The sequence below is a fragment of the Microtus oregoni genome, unplaced genomic scaffold (genome assembly GCF_018167655.1).
Source record: "Microtus oregoni isolate MIOR12 unplaced genomic scaffold, Mior012 000168F_ref0000490, whole genome shotgun sequence".
Lineage (NCBI taxonomy): Eukaryota > Metazoa > Chordata > Mammalia > Rodentia > Cricetidae > Microtus > Microtus oregoni.
In genome coordinates this window covers 521,341-542,216 of record NW_024544824.1, presented here as the reverse complement: position 1 = coordinate 542,216, position 20,876 = coordinate 521,341, and the positions used below count along the sequence as shown (strand labels likewise).

The following is a 20,876-nucleotide window of genomic DNA, read 5'->3' as shown; positions in this document are numbered from 1 at the left end:
CGTAGCGCGGCGCCCGCCCGGAGCCTGTCGGGATTGTGGCGGTAGGTCTCCCGAATCGGAAGCCGGCGCTGCCTCGGGACTCCCGATATGGCGACCTCTCTGGGTTCCAACACCTACAACAGGCAAAACTGGGAGGACGCGGTGAGTGCGCGCCGGAGAAGGACGCGGGGGCGGCGAGGCCCGGCGGGATGGGAAACCATGTCCCAGGCTGCGGCGGGATCGGCCGGAGCCGCGCTGCGGCCTAGCTCGGCGGGGCAGCCGGAGCAGAGCCCTCGTGCGGCGGACCAGGGTCCTGGGACTAGCGCTGTCCACCCGGAGACTCCACACTTCCCAGAGGCTTTCATTTTTTCCGCTTGCCGGAAGTGCAGACAGCGCCCCTTCCCGCTCCGCGGTCAGTGCCGGAGCTGGGGCTCCTGCCAACCTTGCACCCTTCCCCGCCCTAGAAAGTGACTGAGGGAACAGGGTCTTGGGAACTTGATCTTCAATCAGATTTCCCATTTTCTTTAGGACTTCCCCATACTGTGTCAGACGTGTCTTGGAGAAAACCCTTACATACGAATGGTGAGTGCTTGCCTGTGCAGCGGGAGTTCACTGTACATTATATTGTCCTTGCACGCTCATGGTAAAGTATTTCTCTTGGCCGTTAGAAGGATTGATACTCTTTTACTAGCAGGACAACTTGCAAAGTAATGCCATGCGTACTTCCTCTCCTAGACACTGAGCAATAACCCTGTAATGTAGGAGCTGTAACATAACAGCTAATACTTGTTGAGCCTCTTCCCAGAAAGTAGGTCTGTTGACGGGAGAGTCTCTGTGGCTCTACTCCCTGACTCCCAGTCAGTGTGCCTCTCAGCCACTGCAGCTTGTAGTCTTTCTAGTTTAAGATACGCCTGTCCTTTTCGTTTGTTTGTTTCGAAACAGGGTTTCTCGGTAGCTTTGGTGCCTATCCTGGAACTAGCTCTTGTAGACCAGGCTGTCCTCGAACTCCCAGAGATCCGCCTGCCTCTGCCTCCCGAGTGCTGGGATTAAAGGCCTGCGCCACCATCGCCCAGCTCACCTATCCTTTTCAAAAAGGGTAAAATGGCAACAGTCAGCGTGATTATTTTAGGATTATATATTGGGATCAGCCTCAGAGATGTTGACTGAATGGTTCATGGGGACAGATTGTTGCATCAGTACAGTTACTTTCTGAGCAAACTGTAGAAAGTCGACCATGGCTTCATGCTGCTTGATCTGGGGACTGGGAAAACCTTTAGGGATTTCGGTTTTCACGCTAGAAGAATTTGATATTTATCCTATCAGTTCACATATATATTATGAGAGATTAAGTTGCATGTTCATGCTCTAATATAAAATAGTTCTTATATATTGACTACTTTTTTTATTGCTAGACATAATTAGTTGTAAAACAGATTCCTAAACCAGTCGTGAATGGTGATTCGTGCCTTTAATCCCGGCCTTTTAGGCAAGTGGATTTCTGTGAGTTCAAGGGCATTCAGGACTACAAATCAAGTTCCAGGCCATACAGGACTATGCAGTGAGACCTTGTCCTTTTCCTAAAGCACATAGATATCTCACACACACACACACTGTCTGCCTCCTCCCAACCAGTGACCTAGAGAACTATGCTGAGAAAAGACTGCCAACCAGATTTCATGAGTAGATGCTTTGCAAAGCCGCTCTTGCTTCAGGTGCCACCATCGCCAGGCTTGGTTCTCCTAGACCAATCGTAAGCTTGGTGGCCAGCTCCACCAGACACATAAAGTCAACCAGTCAGGTGGTTGGATTGATGTTTAAACCAGTTTTCTCAAAGATTCCCTCAAAGAGAAACATGTGCTAGAAATTGGAAGTTTTCACCTGGAAAACAAAGTGGCCCTTGAAATAGCCATCTCCCAGAAATGATTTAAAAAAAAAATTTTTTTTAGGTTAGTGTACAAAGTAATAGGTTTCATTTTGTTATTTTCATACATCTGTCATACTTTATTTTCAGTTATCCCCTCCTCCACTGTCCTCTCCCTTTCTCCCTGCCCATTTCTTGTTAGTTTTCTTATTTTCCCCAATATGCCCTTCTTTGGGGAGAGGGGAGTGGAGACAGGGTTTCTCTCAAGTGCAGCCTTGGCTGTCCCGAAACTCATTCTATAGACCAGGCTGGCCTTGCATGCAGAGATCACCTGCCCCTGCCTTCCAAGTGCTGGGATTAAAGGCGGGCGCCCCACGCCCAGCTGCCCTTCTTTCTAATACCTGACTTATTACCCAATCTCCACACACACTTCCCACTCAGGATCCCTTCTCTAGGTTCATGATCTACACACACACAAGCACAGTCTGAAATCTAGGTTTCACATGTAAAAAAAAACACAGTGTTTCCATTAGGAATTTTAGTTCTTGGGAATCAGAAGTAAATCTAAGAGTTGTGGCTCTGGGAAGACACTTAGTAATGTTCCATTCTCTTTAGAGAATATGACTTTGCTGGTATATGTCTTAATTTCATTTCTCTTGCTGTGATAAAAGACCCTGACACAAACAGTTTAGAAGAGATTTATTTGCCTTGCAGTGTATGGTTAACGGTCCATCATTTGGGGGCAGTCAGGGCAGCAGGAACTTGAAGCAGCTGGTCATACCACATTCAGGTCAAGAGCAGAGAATGAATACATGTGTGCTTGCTAGTGCTGAGCCCCTTCTTCACTTACAGGGTCCAGCATCCAACCCAGGGAATGGTGTCACTCATGATCAGGCTGGTTCTTCCCACATCAGCTAAAGAAACCAAGATAAACTCCCATAGTCACGGGCTGATGTGGTCTACACAATCCATCATCAAGACTCTCTTCCCAGTTTAATCTAGGTTATGGCAGGTTGACTGTTAGATCTAACCTTCACAGTACCCCTTATTGTAACAACTTAAAGATGATTTAGGTTTGGTTTGGTTATCTTTGTTTACAGTACCAGGGATCTCCAGACACATAGCATGTTTTGTACTTGGGGTTAAAAATAAGTTTCTTTTGTTTTTTACTTACCTGTTTGTTTTCTCTGCTGTAATTCCAGTTCTTTTCTATTTCAGACCAAAGAAAAATATGGAAAAGAATGCAAAGTAAGTGTATCTGTTAAGAAGTAGCTATTTCTTTGTTCTGCCCTTTAGTCTACCAATTAGCTTTGTACTTAGTTTTGAGATCCTTGGGTCAGAATTCATGCTCATGACTTTCATGTGTCGTTGGTATAGTCAGTGACTGACAACTAGTATGGGAAATAAAAGGACCTTTCTCCTGTAGATTCATAAACAGGTGTCTGAATCTGCTCTGACTGCCATGGGTTTCTGTGCCAGGTGTTGTCTGGCTACTACCCAGGAGCATTTCAGCTGAGGAGAAAGGTTGAGGCTGTCATGGTATTCTCAAAGATAATATTTCCTGCTTTGCTTTCCCTATTCCCCACCAAAAAGATAGTCAGATTTTTAATGTTTGCCTTTAGGTGGGAGGACTTTGACTTTCTGAATATTTATTTCTGTATTTTGTGAGCTTTTTAACTACCAGAAAAGAGAAAATAAATGGAATTGAGGGTTAACTGGCATATAAATTAGGTACTTGCTAAGGTCAGCTCTCCATACTTAGTAAGTCTGGATTGAGTCCAGGTCAGGACCATTAACATGCTATGGTTCTTGATGTGTCCAGATCTGTGCCAGACCATTCACAGTGTTTCGTTGGTGCCCTGGGGTCCGCATGCGCTTCAAGAAGACTGAAGTGTGCCAAACCTGCAGTAAATTGAAGAACGTTTGTCAGACCTGCCTGTTAGACCTCGAGTATGGTATGTTTGCCACATCCACTAGACTTGATGCCTCCCACTTCTCTGGTTCTGATCCCATTGTAGAATGCCTACTGTTCTTGCTTTTCCCAGGCATACACTTATAATTAGGCTTCTGTGGAGTCCCCCTGAGCAACAGTAGGAACTTGAGGAGCAGTTGGGAAGAAGCCAGAACTGGCCTGCACCTCATCTGTGTAGCCATTTGGAGTGAAAGGCGTTGCTCCTATCATAGGCTATTCCTTTGCCTGGAACTTTTCTCATAGTCCCAACCAGAAGTCCCTGGGCCTTAATTATTTGGCCATGGCTAAAGTCTATTCTTGAAACGATTTTCTAAAACATTCACCTCACCCAATTCGGTGACAGCACAGGAATTTGGACAGATCTTAAGAATCTTAAGCAGTTCCTCAGCCTGACGAACAGTTTGGTTTAAAATCTGTAAGCTGTCACCAAGTATGTCGATGATCTTTTTATTAAAATTTTATTTTTGTTTTTAATTATGTATATATATGGGAGTGGGGTGCACATGTGAGTGCAGAACAGAGTCCAGAGAGAGGGTCATCTTCTGCAGCTGGGGCTACAGTGAGCCATCCTGCGCGGTTATAAGTCCAGAAGAGAAGGTCATCTTCTGCAGCTGGGGTTACAGTGAGCCACCCTGCGCGGTTATAAGGAACCGCACTCTGGTCCTCTGCAAGAGCCGTATGTACTCTCAATCACTGGAATATCTCGCTAGTCCCCGCCAAGTAGGAAAGAGAAGGGAAAGATGATGTTGTCATTTATGTCCATATTCAGTATGAATGTTTTTTCAAATCTGTATGATTTTTTTTCCTCCATTTCTTTATACCAGGCCTACCCATCCAAGTCCGTGATGCAGGACTGTCATTTAAAGATGACATGCCGAAATCAGATGTCAACAAAGAATATTACACACAGAATATGGAAAGAGAAGTATGTTTTTATTTTAATTAAAATCTTACTACATCACTTCCTCTCTCCTACCCCTCCTATGTATGTCTTCTCCTCCAACCCCTTCCAACCCCCCATTGATGGCATCTTTTTCTTTGATTATTATTGGTTTTGTGTGTGTGCACAGTGCAGACATACAAATGCAACCTGCTGAGTCCATTTAATGTGGCTTATATGTATATGATTTCAAGGCTGATCACTTTGTATTAGATAACTAATTAAGGAGTTCATCCCCAGAAGAGACCAAATTCTCTTTCAACAGTCATTAGTTGCCTGTAGTTCTTTCTCTAGGAATAGGACCCATGAGATTTCCCCTTTCTGAATTAGTCTATCTAGAATTTTTTTGAGGGTTTCTATATCCCTGACTGTCCTGGAACTCACTCTATAGACCAGGGTGACCTTGAACTCAGAGATCAACCTGCCTCTTCCTAAGTTCTGGGGTTAAAGGCATACACCACATACCCACATTAGTATATCGGCTCAGATCTTTGTTTAGGATATCATGGGTATGGCTTCCCTGCCATTTCTAGGAAACACAGTCTCACACCAGACTTTCTGGTCCTCTGACCACTTTGTTGATGTTATTGTTTGTCTGTCAGGGATAGATTGTATACATGTGGTTCTGGGAATTGAACCCAGGGCCTCGTGGGTGATGGAGTTTGCATTTGATAAAAGTCCTAAAGAACTGACAGCCTATAAAGTTGTCCTCTTCATGCAGATTTCTAACTCTGATGGCACACGTCCAGTTGGCATGCTGGGGAAAGCTACATCCACCAGTGACATGCTGCTCAAGTTGGCCCGGACCACACCGTACTACAAAAGGAATCGGCCCCACATTTGTTCCTTCTGGGTGAAAGGAGAGTGTAAGAGAGGAGAAGAGTGTCCATATAGGTAAGACCTGGGCCTCACTTTCTGTATTTACTTTCAGGCAGCTGATTAGTGAGAGGCTCCAGCTTAAATTCGTACTTTAGTGTCTAAAGGTCTTATGGTCCGCAGAGTATCTCATGTCCTAGAACTGTTACATTTATAAGAACCTAGCTAAATAATATTTTCTACTTAATGACTAACTGAGAGAAACTAAATTGCTATGTCACATAAAATACATGCTGACTTGAAGTTTCTAAGATTACTTAGTGTCATCATTTAAATGGTTTGAATAGCAAAATATAGTCGAAATCAAAATAGACCAGACTTCTGCGGGCTACTTTTTTTTTCAACCAAGACTGCCAAACATCAGAACTAGGGGTTCCAACTAATGATTTGTCAACTGTAATACCTGCTCCCTACCCCCCAAAAAAATCAGACCATATGCCCTTTTTCTAAAGTGAAGTCCAGGGGGCTGGAGAGATGGCTCAGCGGTTAAGAGCATTGCATGCTCTTCCAAAGGACCTGAGTTCAATTCCCAGCAACCACATGGTGGCTCACAACCATCTGTAATGAGACCCGGTGTCCTCTTCTAGCAGGCATATATGCAAACAGAATATTGTATCCATAATAAATAAATAAATATAAAAAAATAAAGTGAAGTCCATAGCTTTAATCAGATTCTCTTCCAGCTAGGAAGTCTTTATGTGGTATAGCAATCCCTTAGTATTTGCTCTGTTTAGTAACAGTATTTTTGTATGGACGTGGTTTCTAGAATGAAAGGCATTGAGGGACTTTATCATGTAGCTACTGTAGAGTGATCATTTTTCCCTTTGTTTCACCTTTGTGCTTTTTTCATTTGTGAATCTCAGACATGAGAAGCCTACCGATCCAGATGACCCTCTTGCTGATCAGAATATAAAAGACCGGTACTATGGAATTAATGACCCTGTAGCCGATAAGCTTCTAAAGCGGGCTTCAACCATGCCTCGTCTAGACCCACCAGAGGATAAGACCATTACCACACTATATGTGGGTGGTTTGGGAGATACCATTACTGAAACAGATCTCAGGTTGGTGGGCTTCATTGCAGAACTCTTCTTTGCTTTTAACTGTGTTGGAATAATAGTTTGCAAAAAACATCACCCTACATGATAATTCTAAATCAAGTTTAATTTTTTTTAGCCAGCCTATCATTGGTATGAATGATGACTGAAAGGTTTTTTTTTTGTTTTTTTTTTGGTTTTTTTTTTGGTTTTTTTTTTGGTTTTTCGAGACAGGGTTTCTCTGTGGCTTTGGAGCCTGTCCTGGAACTAGCTCTGTAGACCAAAAGACTTTCAAAAAAAAAAAAGACTGAAAGTTTTTTGAAAGTCTTTTTTATGATGCCAGTGTAGTTCCATTTCTCAAGAGTGCTTTTTCATGTTTGCATTAGAAAATAAATATGGGCCTAGTGGTCAACTGGATTTATTTTTATAATTACTGTGTGTGTTTGTGATACATGTATAGGCTTGTGCAAGTGACTGCAAGTACCCAAAGAGGCCACAGGTGTTAGAGCCTCCTAGAGCTGGAGTTACAAGTAGTGAGCCCCTCGACATGGGTGCTGGGAATTAAACTTAGTCCTTTGCAAGAGCAACATGTGCTCTTAACCTCTGAGCCATTTCACCAGCCCCTAGTATGAATTCTTAAAGGATGACACACATACTCATACACATCCAATTATCATGGATGGTAGCAAGCCCTGTGGCTCTAAGCCTATGTATGTATGTATGTATGTATATATGTATGTGTTTGTTCATTTATTTATTTATTTATTCCAGTTTAAATTGCGTTTTGTTTGTTTGTTTTTAAGCAGAGGTCCTGATTTAATTTGTATTTCTGGCTTATTCTGTGCTTAACTATATAGCTTTTCCAGTGAGATTAAGTAGAGAAGAAACTCCTGCTCTTGGTGGCCTATCTCCATCAAACCCTATCTCATTGAATCAGTAATCTCCAAGGGCCAGCTAACTTTTTCTGAAAGGGCTCAAGAAAATACTTTGGGCTCAGTGGAGCACATGTGATATCTTCTGGATATTGCTCCCTTTTTTGTTGTTTTAGGTTTTGATACAGAGTTTCCTACAGCTCAGGCTATCTTGGAAAACTTATATGACCTTAAACTCCTGATCCTCCTGCTTTCTTTCATCTCCTAGGTATTACATTGATAGGTATTAAGTACCAGGCCTGACTTTTTTGTTCGATTAGTTTTATTTATTTATTTTTATTTTTTGAGGCAGGGTCTTGTCATATAGCATGGATTGGCCTGAAACTCAAGATTTTCCCCTTTCTCTGACACTAGGGTCTGTGCATGGGCCACCATGACTGGCTTTCTCCTTCGTTTTCCACCTTTTTCCTTCTTTCAGTTTTAAGTATTTTTTATCTCATTGAATTAATAATAAAGTGATAAAAAATAATTTATTTTTCCAGTTCTAAGAATTGAACTGAGGGTCTCTCACATAATAGACCAGCGTTCTCTGCCACTGAGCCATACAGTCCTCAACCCGTAAACACGTTTTGAAGCATTCTTTGCTCATGGCTTGGCATTGTAGCATTTGCTTGCAGTCCCAGCTGAGCAGAAAGATATTTGACCCCATGAGTTCAAAATTAACCTGTATAACATAACAGGGCTCCATTTCAAATGAAAAAAATCTTGACTCATGGACCATAAGAGCTGTAGTTTGCCAGTGCCTTATACTTGGGGTAGGAAGTGTGGCTCTTAAGTAACCAAGGAAAACCCCTCCTCCACAAGAAAAATCCAGAGACACAGGAGAACTCTTACTTAATTTTCCTTTTATCTCCAATAAGCAGCCCTTACATTAGGGCCGGGTTCAAGGAAAGCCTAAAGACAGGCTTGTGTCCATGGGGCCACCTGCCTAGTGGTGACTCAGAACATTCTAAGTTTATAGCCCGTTTCCATTTCCCCAGGCAGTGTCTGGGTTGCTAACCTGTTTTCCTTGGCTGTATTCCTTCAGAAATCACTTCTACCAGTTCGGAGAGATCCGCACAATTACAGTTGTGCAGAGGCAGCAGTGTGCCTTCATCCAATTTGCCACCAGGCAGGCTGCTGAGGTGGCTGCTGAGAAGTCCTTCAATAAGCTCATCGTGAATGGCCGCAGGCTCAATGTGAAGTGGGGAAGGTATGAATGAGATTGTTCTGGACAGTTCTCATCTGGACACTGAAAGCCTTGGGGAAACAGGTTTGACAGGGCCTTTAAACATCTTTAGAAGCTACTTCTCTAGTGTTTTTATTTTAGTGACTTTATGTGAATGGATATTTTGCATACATGTATGTCTGTGTACCACTTGTGTGCCTGGTGCCAGAAGATAGTATTGGATCCCCTGGGACTGGAGGTACAGATAATTATGAGTCATTATGTGGGTGCTGGGAATGAAACCAGTGTCCTCTGAAAGGGCACTCATGATCTTAACTGCTGAGCCATCCTTCCAGCTCCCTTATTTGATTTTTATGGCTGCTGGACGCGTCTTGCTTTAGAAATGTGTTTTAAGGTCTTGCTCTTATGCCCTGCTCCTTTGAAATTCTTCATGTTTTACCAGCCGCTATGAGTCGAGCATAATGCTAGGTTACCAAAGATAGATGTTGAGGGTTCCACTGACTTAGACTTAGATTCCCCTCAAAGGCTGCGTGCTAGAGTAGTGAGGAAAGGGACAAACAGAAGAATGTCCGCTTTAAGTTTGAAATTGACTGCATAAGAGAGAGAAATAAAATGCCCTAAGTTTCAAAGGGGACTCGGTCTCCCCTTGGTGGAGTGCAGCACTTTCTCCGTGCTGAGCACTTGCTCTGCACGGGAATCTTGTCTGCTCTAAGCGTGACAGGGGTTTGGATTTGGGTTTTTTGACACAGGGACTCTCTATGTAGGCCTGGCTGTTCTGGGACTGTGTAGACCCTGTCCTGGAACTCATAGAGATCTGCCTGCCTCTATCTCCCAGATGCTAGGATTAAAGGCAAGGGCCATCATGTCTGGCCAATGACAGTTTTGAACCAGACTTACCACCTTCAAAAATCTTGCTTTTAATCACTCTACACTTTGTCATCTGTGGGAAAAGAATGTTTGCTGAAAGGGGAAGGAGTGGTGGGGCTCATTTTATTGCAGAGTGAGTTAAGCAGTGGTGTGAAAGAAGACTGGACAGGTTCTTGATGTCCTGTCATGTGTGTCTCCAGATCCCAAGCAGCCAGAGGAAAAGAAAAAGAGAAGGACGGAAGCACAGACTCCGGGATCAAGCTAGAGCCTGTCCCAGGGCTGCCTGGAGGTAAGTGCGGACTTCTTGCTGATGGAAACTCAGTCAGCTGGGGTGCAGCAAACCCAGGATATAAACGGTGCATTTGAGGTATTGATTGTCTTCCTAAGTGTCTGCTATTTCCTCTCCAGCTCTACCCCCTCCTCCTGCAGCAGAAGAGGAGGCATCTGCCAACTACTTCAACCTGCCCCCAAGTGGCCCTCCAGCAGTGGTGAACATTGCCCTGCCCCCACCCCCTGGAATTGCCCCACCCCCACCCCCAGGTAATTGCCTTCTTCCTTCCTGGCCCAGAGAAGTCCTTGTAAAAGTTCTGCACCTGAGTTGAGTCTGAGACAGCTGCGTTCTTTGTGCTTGCTCTGGGACTTGGAGAAGAAAGGCACCACTCTGTGAACCTGGGCATAGGTATCGTAGGGTAGAGTTAATGCGTAACAGCCATCTACCACCAGTCTGTTTTGCATTGTAAATTTTGTACTGACATCCTAGAGCCCTGTTACCTGTCCACAGCAAGATGTGGGCCTTGTATCACAATGGGAATCAGTAAACACTGCTTAAAAAAACTTGCTCCAAAGAGACTGTCATGTGAATTGGTTATGGACTTGAGTTACATTTGGGCTCATTTATCATGTCAGTTCAAGAGAGCAGTAGTGCTGTGTGACTGTCCGTGACAGTGTGAACAATGTAGGAATAGTGGGTGGCTGGTGTTCTTTTGACGATGAGCCTGTATGTTTGAAGAAAGTCTTTCCATTCTGGAGTCAAGCATTGAGGCTAATGATGACAGAAGGGATCTTGGCATCAACCTGGTTTCTTTCTGGTCGCCCACATGCTGATTGACTCCTGTCTGGTAGGATTTGCTATGTTTGATTAGTAACAGACAGTTGGGTCTGAAGTTTTTTGAGCTGAGAGGAAAAATCAAAGACTATAGGTAGATATTCGTAAGCAGGGACTGTGCTCTGCCATTAACATCATGTCTGCCTTGATGTATATGTAGGTGGTTTTGATCTTAGAAAGATTCAGGGGTTTGGAAGGTTGTCAAGGGAACTGCAAGTTTTAATTTTTTCTCTTCCACATCAGGTTTTGGACCACATATGTTCCACCCAATGGGACCGCCACCTCCTTTCATGAGGGCTCCCGGACCAATCCACTACCCATCTCAGGACCCTCAAAGGATGGGAGCTCATGCTGGAAAACACAGCAGCCCCTAGCACAGCATCACCACTCGGGCTCTGAGGAAGAAAGGGCGCTTTAAAATCCCAGTAAATGACTCCTGGGATCAGTATAATTTTCTTTGCTTTGTAGTTTCCATGGTAGCTGAATGTGTTCAGATGTGGGCAGTCAGAGAACACAGCTATGCTTCCCACATGTATCAGAGGATCAGCGGGCCCAAAACAAGCTGCCATGAACACAGCTGCTTGCCACTATAGCAGTACTAAGATAGCCTGTGTCTGTTCCTCTCCACCTTGTGAGGGACATGCACATGGGCGAATCGGAGTAACTAATGGAGTTACTATCCCAATATGTTCATTTTGTATCTTTTTGGGTGGGAGGCAAAAATTGACCTGAGGTTTGGAAAAAAAAGCCTTTTGACCATTTTTATGTCTATTTGGTATTTTCTTTTTTATCATCTAAAAAAATTTAGTACTAATCATTGTAGTGGCGTAAATGTGATTTAACTAATTTGAAGTCATACCCTCAGAGAGACAAGCAGAGACCAGAACTCAGCACAGCCGATATTTTCTTTGCTTTTAAAACTTCATACGTTACTAAAGGAGTCAACTGATAATTTTACTTCTCCACACTGTCAGAAAAAGACAAAAATAAAAACTTGCATTTTATTCCTATTGGGTAGAAACCCAAATTTTATGGCGCTGCATATCATTGATGAAACCTGGTACCTGAGATGAAATGGTTTTAATGAACTTGGTGTAAAACACTTCAACAAACTGAAAGGAAGAGACTTGGAGTGCATTTGCCCGGAGACTGGCCCCTGCAGCTGGAACATGCATCTTCAGCATTCACCTGTGTGTCTTCAGCGGCTCGTCATTCACTGCCTCTGGGCAGGAGACTGTTCAGTCTTAGGATGTTTGGATTTAACTGAATTGTAGATGGTAAGGGAAATTTGATGTTGTATTGTATTTTTTGTTTTTAAATAATTAAAACGGGTCAATTTTCCAAATGTTCCTGGATTTCTGTTTCTTTTACCTTTGGTATTGAACTTGAAATTGGTAAAAGAAACAAATTATATGCATGTGAATTTTTAAATCTTTAGACATTATTTTTCTTTGGTGGCAGGAGGTGGGCGGCATGCAGTTTGAGATAATCTCCATAGAGCTCAGGCTAGTCTTTCTTATCAACCCCTTGAGTACTGGGAGTACAGGCCTATGTCACATCAAGGTTTTTTTTTGCCCATTCCATGATGGTAAAAATACTCAGACTTTTTACTAAGAAGTTGGTAGTAGGGTTGAAATAAGAACCGACAGAAAGCTGAGAGTGTGGTAGTGCACTCCTTTAATCTTAGCACTCGGGGGGCAGAAGCAGGCAGATCTCTATGAGTTTGAGGCCAGCCTTTGTAATAATAAGGGCGGCGGGGCTGTGTCCCTGGCACCCCAGCCACCTGGCTAGCTTATGCCCCGAAATAACAACACCCAAACTGTATTCATTTAAACACTGCTTGGCCCTTTAGCTCTAGCCCTTACTGGCTAATTCTGATATCCCGATCAACCCATCTCTAATAATCTGTGAGAACCGGTCTTACCGGGAAGATTCTAGCCTACGTCCATCCTGGGTCGGAGCTTCATAGCGTGCGTCTGCCCAGGAGCCAGGAGCATGACGTCTCACTGAGGCGTCTGCTCCCGAGAGGAGAGCTGTCGAGTCTGAGCTCACTTCCTCTTCCTCCCAGCGTTCTGTTCTGTTTACTCCTCCCACCTATCTTCTAACCAATAAAATGGGCCAAGGCAGTTCCTTTATTAGCCAATGACCTTCCTCCATCAAGCCAGGGCTACATAGTGATTTCTAAGACAACAAGACATAGACCCTGTCAAAAAAAATATTTATAGAGTCTTGTCTTAGGCTTTTGATATATGGTAATTTCGAGTAACTTCTTACACAAGCCACAATAAGGGAAACAACACAATCTAAAATATGTTTGATGCCATTTTATTAGCTAAAGTCTATACTTCAGAGCTTACATGTGTGACTTGTAAAACAAGAATTAGGCAATTTCCCCCTTTTCCAGTCGCCCAGGTGCCCAGCTAACTGGACAGTGTCACCCACATTACAGACAGGTCTTCACCTGATTCACTGACCTGCACTGGAAGCCCCTCACAGGCATACCCAGAGGCATCTGTCCAGGTTCTGTGAGCTTCCCTCTGTAGCCACGCTGACTGAGATGAGCCAGCGCATGACTTGTTTGCCATTGCTGCTAGAAAGTGTTGCTAGTAAGTTACAAGCTGCTTTTCATTCTTTGTGTCTTTTCCCATACTTTTCGTCTTTTTTTATACATTTTTTTATTGATATTTATTGAGCTCTACATTTTTCTATGCTCCCTTCCCTGCCTCTCCCTCCCCCTTCAATCCTCCCCCAAGGTCCCCATGCTCCCAATTTACTCAGGAGATCTTGTCTTTTCTACTTTCTGCTTCCCATGTAGATTAGATCTATGTAAGTCTTTCTTAGTGTCCTTCTTATTGTCTAAGTTCTCTGGGATTGTGGTTTGTAGGCTGTCTTTCTTTGCTTTATGTTTCAAAACCAACTATGAGTGAGTTCATGTGATAATTGTCTTTCTGTGTCTGGGTTACCTCACTCAAAATAATGTTTTCTAGTTCTATCCATTTTCCTGCAAAATTCAAGATGTCGTTATTTTTTTCTGCAGTGTAGTACTCCATTGTGTAAATGGACCACATTTTTCTTATTCATTCTTCGATCGAAGGGCATTTAGGTTGTTTCCAGGTTCTGGCTATGACAAACAATGCTGCCGTGAACATAGTTAAACATATGTCCTTGTGGCACAATTGAGCATCCTTTGGATATATACCCAAAAGTGGTATTACTGGGTCTTGACGAAGGTTGTTTCCTAATTTTCTGAAAAATTGCCACATTGACACCAAAGGGGTTGTACCAGCTTGCATTCCCACCAGCAATGCAGAAGTGTTCCCTTTTCCCCACAACCTCCCTAGCATAAGTTGTCATCACTGTTTTTGATCTTGACCATTCTTACAGGTATAAGATGGAATCTCAGAGTTGTTTTGGTTTGCATTTCTCTGATGACTAAGGATGTTGAACATTTCCTCAAATGTCTTTCAGCCATTTTAGATTCCTCTGTTGAGAGTTCTCTGTTTAGGTCTGTACTCCATTTTTTTTTTATTGGATTATGTGATCTTTTGATGTCCAATTTCTTGAGTTCTTTGTATATTTTGGAGATCAGACTTCTGTCTGATATGGGGTTAGTGAAGATCTTTTCCCATTCTGTAGGCTGTCGTTTTGTCTTTTTGACCACGTCTTTTGCTTTACAGAAGCTTTTCAGTTTCAGGAGGTCCCATTTATTAATTGTTTTTCTTAGTGTCTGTCCTGCTGGGGTTATATTTAGGAAGTGGTCTCCTGTACCAATGCGTTCAAGTATACTTCCCACTTTCTCTTTTATAAGGTTCAGGGTGTCTGGCTTTATGTTGAGTCTTTGATCCATTTGGACTTGAGTTTTGTGCATGGTGATAGATATGGGTCTATTTTCATTTTTCTACGTGTTGATATCCAGTTATGCCAGCACCACTTGTTAAATATGCTTTCTTTTTTCCATTTGATATTTTTTGCTTCTTTATCAAAGATCAGGTGTTCGAAGATGTATGGATTAATATCCGGGTCTTCTGTTCGGTTCCATTGGTCCTCCTGTCTGTTCTTATGCCAATACCAGGATGTTTTCAGTACTGTAGCTCTGTAGTAGAGTTTGAAGTCAGGGATTGTGATGCCTCCAGATACTTTTCGTCTTTTATACCACTGGAATACATGTGGGAACTTGTGGCTTAGCGTAATGAATTTGTCTGTAATATGAATTTATTTAGCTTTTTCAAATTTTTGGTGGGTCTGGGGACCAAAAGTAACTTTTTTTTAAAAGAAGCTATCATTTTAATGGAATATATACAGAAAAGTGCATAAAATGCAGATGTACAACCAACTTAAATTGTTTTAAAGTAGACATCTGTGTAGCAGCCAGCCAGGTCTAGAAATAGAGACCTCCAATCACTCAAATCCACAAACCCTTCCCTCCAGAGTCACCACTATTTTATGTTGTTTCTTTGCATAGTAACCATAAGGGTGTTTGTTTGGCTTGCCTTGCTCACCACTCTGCTTCTGAGAGGTACCTGTGTGGCTACATCTAACTACTAGTTCATGATCATTGCTGCCAACTCCGTCAGGCTTCTCAGTGTTGTGTTGGCTAGTCTTGGTACTTTATGTAAAGAAAAGGAGACAAAATTAGAGGTTTGTATGAAGGACTTGCTAGGTTCCCAAATTACTTTATTTGCTTTTTCAGGATCCAAAATGTCCTTATTGAATACCAGCACACGTAGTATGGTTCCATTAAAGACCAGTAGTTTACCTGTGGTCTGCAGGGATGGAGCAGAATACAGGAGTAGCAAAGTACATGGGTGTGCATGGGAGGGGTGTAGTAATAAGGGCGGTCGGGGCTACGTCCCCAGCACCCCGGCTGCCTGCTCGGCTAGCTTATGCCCCGAAATAACAACACACAAACTGTATTTATTTAAACACTGCTTGGCCCTTTAGCTCTAGCACTTACAGGCTAATTCTCACATCCCGATCAACCCATCTCTAATAATCTGTGAGAACCGGTCTTACCGGGAAGATTCTAGCCTATATCCATCCTGGGTCGGAGCTTCATCCCGGGAGTGGGGCATGGCGTCTCTCTCTGAGGCGTCTGCTCCCGAGAGAGCTGTGGAGACTCTGAGCTCACTTCCTCTTCCTCCCAGCATTCTGTTCTGTTTACTCCACCTACCTACGTCCTAACCAATAAAATGGGCCAAGGCAGTTCCTTTATTAGCCAATGACCTTCCTCCATCATTTCCCCTTTTTCAGTTTAAACAAACAAAAAAAAAGGCTTTAACTTTAACATAGCAAAATTACATATAACAAAACAGTTATCAAGTAAAAGTTACAATAATCTTTATCATAACTAAGGAAAACTATAACTATAACTATTCTTAACTCCATCAAAGACTCCAGAAAGATACAATATTACCTAAGTAAACAAGAACTAAGAAACTTCAAACTCTAGAAATGACAAAGACATCTCGCTGCCTGGACAGTCACCCAAAGTTCTTTTGTACCGTTGGGGCATCCATCTTCAGCCTTCAGGCCCATGGTATCCAGCAGACATTTCCATAAAGCAGGAAAATTCAAAGTCAGTTCAGTCACTATCTGTTGTGTCCTGCAGAATGTCTCGCAGACTCTTTCAAAATGAATCAGGAACCCCGAAAGATCATCTCACCTTAGGCAAGTTCAGTAGTCCTCTCTCTGTGGGTTCTCTGTGTCCAGTTTATGCAATAGTCCAGGCAAGAGCAGTTTCTTGCCCAAATGGCTACCAAACTCAATAACGAGCCTCTTCGATGCCCATCTTCCTCTTGAAGTACATTGGTGCTGCCAGGAGCAGAGTGTCTCATTGTCATGAAAAGTCCTCAGTTATTAAAACATTAAATGTCCTATTCTGTAATCTTTGAAAGACATGAAGAATGTCTATCTAAAATATATCTCTATATATCTAGAAAATCTAATTAACACGACTACAAGCTTTACTATTATCGAAGATTATCCATTAACAACCTATATTTCTTAATTATACAGTACATATTTAAATGAACTACACAATCACAATACCCCAATCAAAATCAGAAACGCTTATACATATAACAAAATTGACCTTAAATCTCTATCAATAAAGCAAAATCTATACTAATGTAAATTATTCATATCTATATCATATCCCCCTTAAAATGTAAAAGAACGTTTATAAACCATATTTGGGAATATGGGCGCAGTTTTTTCTCTCCAAACTGCTTCCTGCTGAATGGGGGCGTCGTTAATTAGGTCTTTCATGGTATAACCTGTGTGCTAGTTTCATCTCAGTTGGCAGTTGAGCGAAGCAATTTTTTGAAGGCGTGCACAGGAACCATTCAGGAGGACGTGGTCCATCATACCAAATCGGAATAGAAGAAATGAACAGCGTCTCATCCTCTGTGAAAACAAAATAAGAAACTCCTTTCCAAAGCGTCATGTCCTTAGATCCAAATTTCAAAGTCAAGGCATCAAAATATCTATGTTGGATTAGTTCAGCAGCATTTATAAATAAATATCTTTTAGCAGTTGTTGCTCCTTCCTCAGCATTCAAACAATTCAAAGAGAGCATAATAGCATACAGTATCAAGATTCTCTGTGTATTTTCCATCTTTGTTCGTTTTAACCTCTATTTTGTTTATTTTTACTTTTAACTTTTTGCTTTTTGAGATAGGTTCTCTGTATCTTTGACCTGAAGTAACTCTGTAGACCAGGCTGTCCTTGAACTCTCAGAGATCTGCCTGTCTCTGTCTCCCAGGCAATGGGATTAAAGGCGTAAGCTACTACACCTTGAACTCACAGAGATCTGTTTGCCTCTGCCTTCTAGGCACTGGGATTAAAGGCGTGTGCTACCACACACAACAACTCTCTTCCTTTTTTCGTTTTTTACTTTAAGAACTTCAACTTTTAGTCTGCATATATTTCTAACACACTTTAAACCATTCAGAAATTTTTTCTGTCTTTGAATCTCTCTTTACTGTATATCTCTCTTTTTCTGACCACATGAATCTTTAATTTACCAAGCAATCTCAGTAGGACTAAAGGCGTGGCTTTGCCAGTTAGATCCAGTCCATTCCTTAGCTTTCCAGCCTCATGGTGGATATACAGGCTGTAGCCATGTTTACTGCAACAACTGTATGGCATTTCAAGGTCCTTGCCAGCAAGCGAGCTTCAGCAGCCTGTGCTTGCAAACTGCACGAACCGCCTGCGTAAAAGAATCAGAGTTTGCCCTGGCAGGACAGCCCAGAAAGCCGGCATTTTTAAACGGCGCAGCTTTTTTCCTGCTACGGCTGAAAACCGAAAAGCATGCGTTCAGCTTTTCGTCAACACCGTTTAAGTGTTTTGTGGCAGGACCTCTTAATGAGCTGCAGGCTTTGCAGCTAAAACTGAGTCAGGAAGCCTCTCTTAGATGAGGCGCTTGCTTGCCTCTAGCAAGCAGAGTAGAACCAAGAAATTGCTGCTACCAAGAAACCTGGCACAATGCTTTCATTTTGTTCTAGAATTACTTCCCAAGCTGTCTCAGGCTTTATGTGGAAGCAGTTGTCCACGTGGGCGCCATATGAAGTAATAAGGATGGCGGCGGGGCTGCGTCCCCAACACCCAGGCCGCCTGCCCAGCTAGCTTATGCCCCGAAATAACAACACACAAACTGTATTCATTTAAACACTGCTTGGCCCTTTAGCTCTAGCACTTACAGGCTAATTCTCACATCCCGATCAACCCATCTCTAATAATCTGTGAGAACCGGTCTTACCGGGAAGATTCTAGCCTATGTCCATCCTGGGTCGGAGCTTCATCCCGGGAGTGGGGCATGGCGTCTCTCTCTGAGGCGTCTGCTCCCGAGAGAGCTGTGGAGTCTCTGAGCTCACTTCCTCTTCCTCCCAGCATTCTGTTCTGTTTACTCCACCTACCTACGTCCTAACCAATAAAATGGGCCAAGGCAGTTTCTTTATTAGCCAATGACCTTCCTCCATCAGAGGGGCCATACTGAACAGACAGTGGTCATATTAAGTACATGGGTGTGCATGGGAGGGGCCATACTGAACAGACAGTGGTCATATTAAGTACATGGGTGTGCATGGGAGGGGCCATACTGAACAGACAGTGGTCATATTAAGTAGCAAGATTGACAGAAGAAGGGATAAGAACCTGCTTTAGAGTACAAGCTCCTGCCCTCCTAGGGTCTCTTCTGCACTGTCAGGTTTCCTTCCAGGGAGCCTCACAAACAAGCAAAGTCCTCCTCCTTTCCAGGTGGTCTATAGATTATGGAAACTTGGCTTTGAGTGACAGTCCCAAATCTAAGAAAAACACCAACTACAAGGAATTTCAAGATTCAGGCTACTGGTTCCCTGGAATCAGGAAAGGGAGGAAAACTCCACAGAGCAAAGAAAAGTACAGCCTGGCTAGGGGTTCCTGCTGGAGGGGACCTTACACACTCAGCTTCACACTGACCTGGAACCCTGCATCCGCACAGCCTGCCTTTATAAATGGCATCCAATAGGAGCGGGCCCTGGGACTGTCCTGTATTGTGCTCCCAAGCCCTGCAGAAGACCTACACTTGTCTTTGCCTTAGAGATAAAGAAGCAGAGGCTCCGTGGGAAATGGCTTCCCCAAGTTCATGCCACTCAGAGTAAATCAAGGCCCATCTAATGGGGTGCCCCCAATCCCCACAATCACTTAAACTCTAAATCACAAGACGCGACACTGTTCCACAATGTTCCAGAATGAGTAGGCATCAACTCGGCCAGAGAAATGGGTGGAATCCTTGATGGGCCCTGATTCCTCCACCCTACTCTGCTCCAGACAACTCATTTCCCTTTAGAGACTGGATATCCACATCTGTAGGACAGTATGGAGAGAACCACCAAGACCCTTTCACACATTGCTATCAGGCACCCTCATCGCTTAAACTAGGATCTGTTCAGCAGGGAGGATGGGAAGGTGTAAGTTCCACTTTGTGTCTGTTCTGTAAAGGGTGTCACTGGCTGAGCCCCTTTTTTTCTTCCCTCCTCTTCTAAGCCTTGCCCCTTGTAGACTTCTGCTCTCCAGCCTCGCTCCAGGGCCCCACACAGCAACCAGTGAGGCCATTACTAGCCTTTTCTTCCTTTACACAATAGAGCCGCTGTCTCACTCCATCACAGCCTCTCCCGTCTCCAGAACACCTTACCTCTTCAATTCCCACCTCAACACATGCCAAAAAGCACCCTCTCATCACTCCTTTCCTTGGTGGGCTCCCATTCCTTCTCTGAGATCTGGTTCAAGTCCTCTGGGAAGTTTCTGGAATCCCACCTACCCACCCAGGGTTCTTCTGTTCCATGACCCTTTGCTCTCAGCTGTCAGGATTCAACTGCCTTACAGATCTCGTCCCTATCATATCCTCTCAAGACCTTGGCCTGCCACTGTCTAGCACGGAACAGATGTTTCAGATATACTGAGAACATGTGCAGACGAGAGCCAGCTGTGTCAGTGGAAAGTCATCGGGTGCACATCGGCTAACCAACACTTGGGAGAGGGAGGCAGAAGTATCAGGAGTTCAAGGTTGTCCTCGGCTACAGTTCATAGCCAGCCTTAGTTACAACATTTTTGTTTTTGTTTTGTTTTTGTTTGTTGTAAAGCTAGAGTCTTATGTAGCCCAGACTGGCCTTAAAAATTCACTCAAGGATGACCCAGACTTTCAGTCCTACCTCTATCTCCCAAGTGATTTCAGGCATACCCACTATGCCTGGTTTATGTGGTGCTAGGGATCAAACCCAGGACTCTGTGCGTGTTAAACAAACATCCTACAAACAGCTGCATTCCCAAGTTGCTCCTTCCTAATGGAACAGCCCACATATAGATGGCCTACTCCTGAGCCTTCTGTCATCAGGTGAGTGACAGCTGCTGGGACCAGGCAGAACAGGCTTGGGTATAGCTTCCTGGAGACACTCCATAGGCAACTTACACAGGCCACCTGGAGGGCTTGATACTAACACCTATCACAGGCAGATCTGAGGCTGTGAGTCTAGAGCAGGTCCTGAATCCACATTAGATCCAATGGTTTGATGCATATCTGCTTTGAGGACTAAGGAACCCAGTGACCTTTGAAGTGCTATATTTAATGATGTTCACTGTGTGAATGAAGTCAGTCTGGCATG

At 43.5% G+C, this 20,876-nt stretch overlaps 1 protein-coding gene across 1 annotated transcript; it reads left to right on the top strand.

Moving 5' to 3' along the window:
- LOC121445235 (pre-mRNA-splicing factor RBM22-like) lies at positions 1–12,086 on the top strand. Its single transcript, XM_041647273.1, has 11 exons — positions 1–141; positions 508–561; positions 3,059–3,088; positions 3,663–3,795; positions 4,637–4,737; positions 5,474–5,646; positions 6,492–6,692; positions 8,625–8,789; positions 9,833–9,921; positions 10,041–10,172; positions 10,981–12,086. Exons 1-11 carry the CDS (start codon positions 88–90, stop codon positions 11,109–11,111), a joined length of 1,263 nt encoding a protein of 420 aa, XP_041503207.1. The 5' UTR covers positions 1–87; the 3' UTR covers positions 11,112–12,086.
- Positions 12,087–20,876: the final 8,790 nt, after the last annotated feature.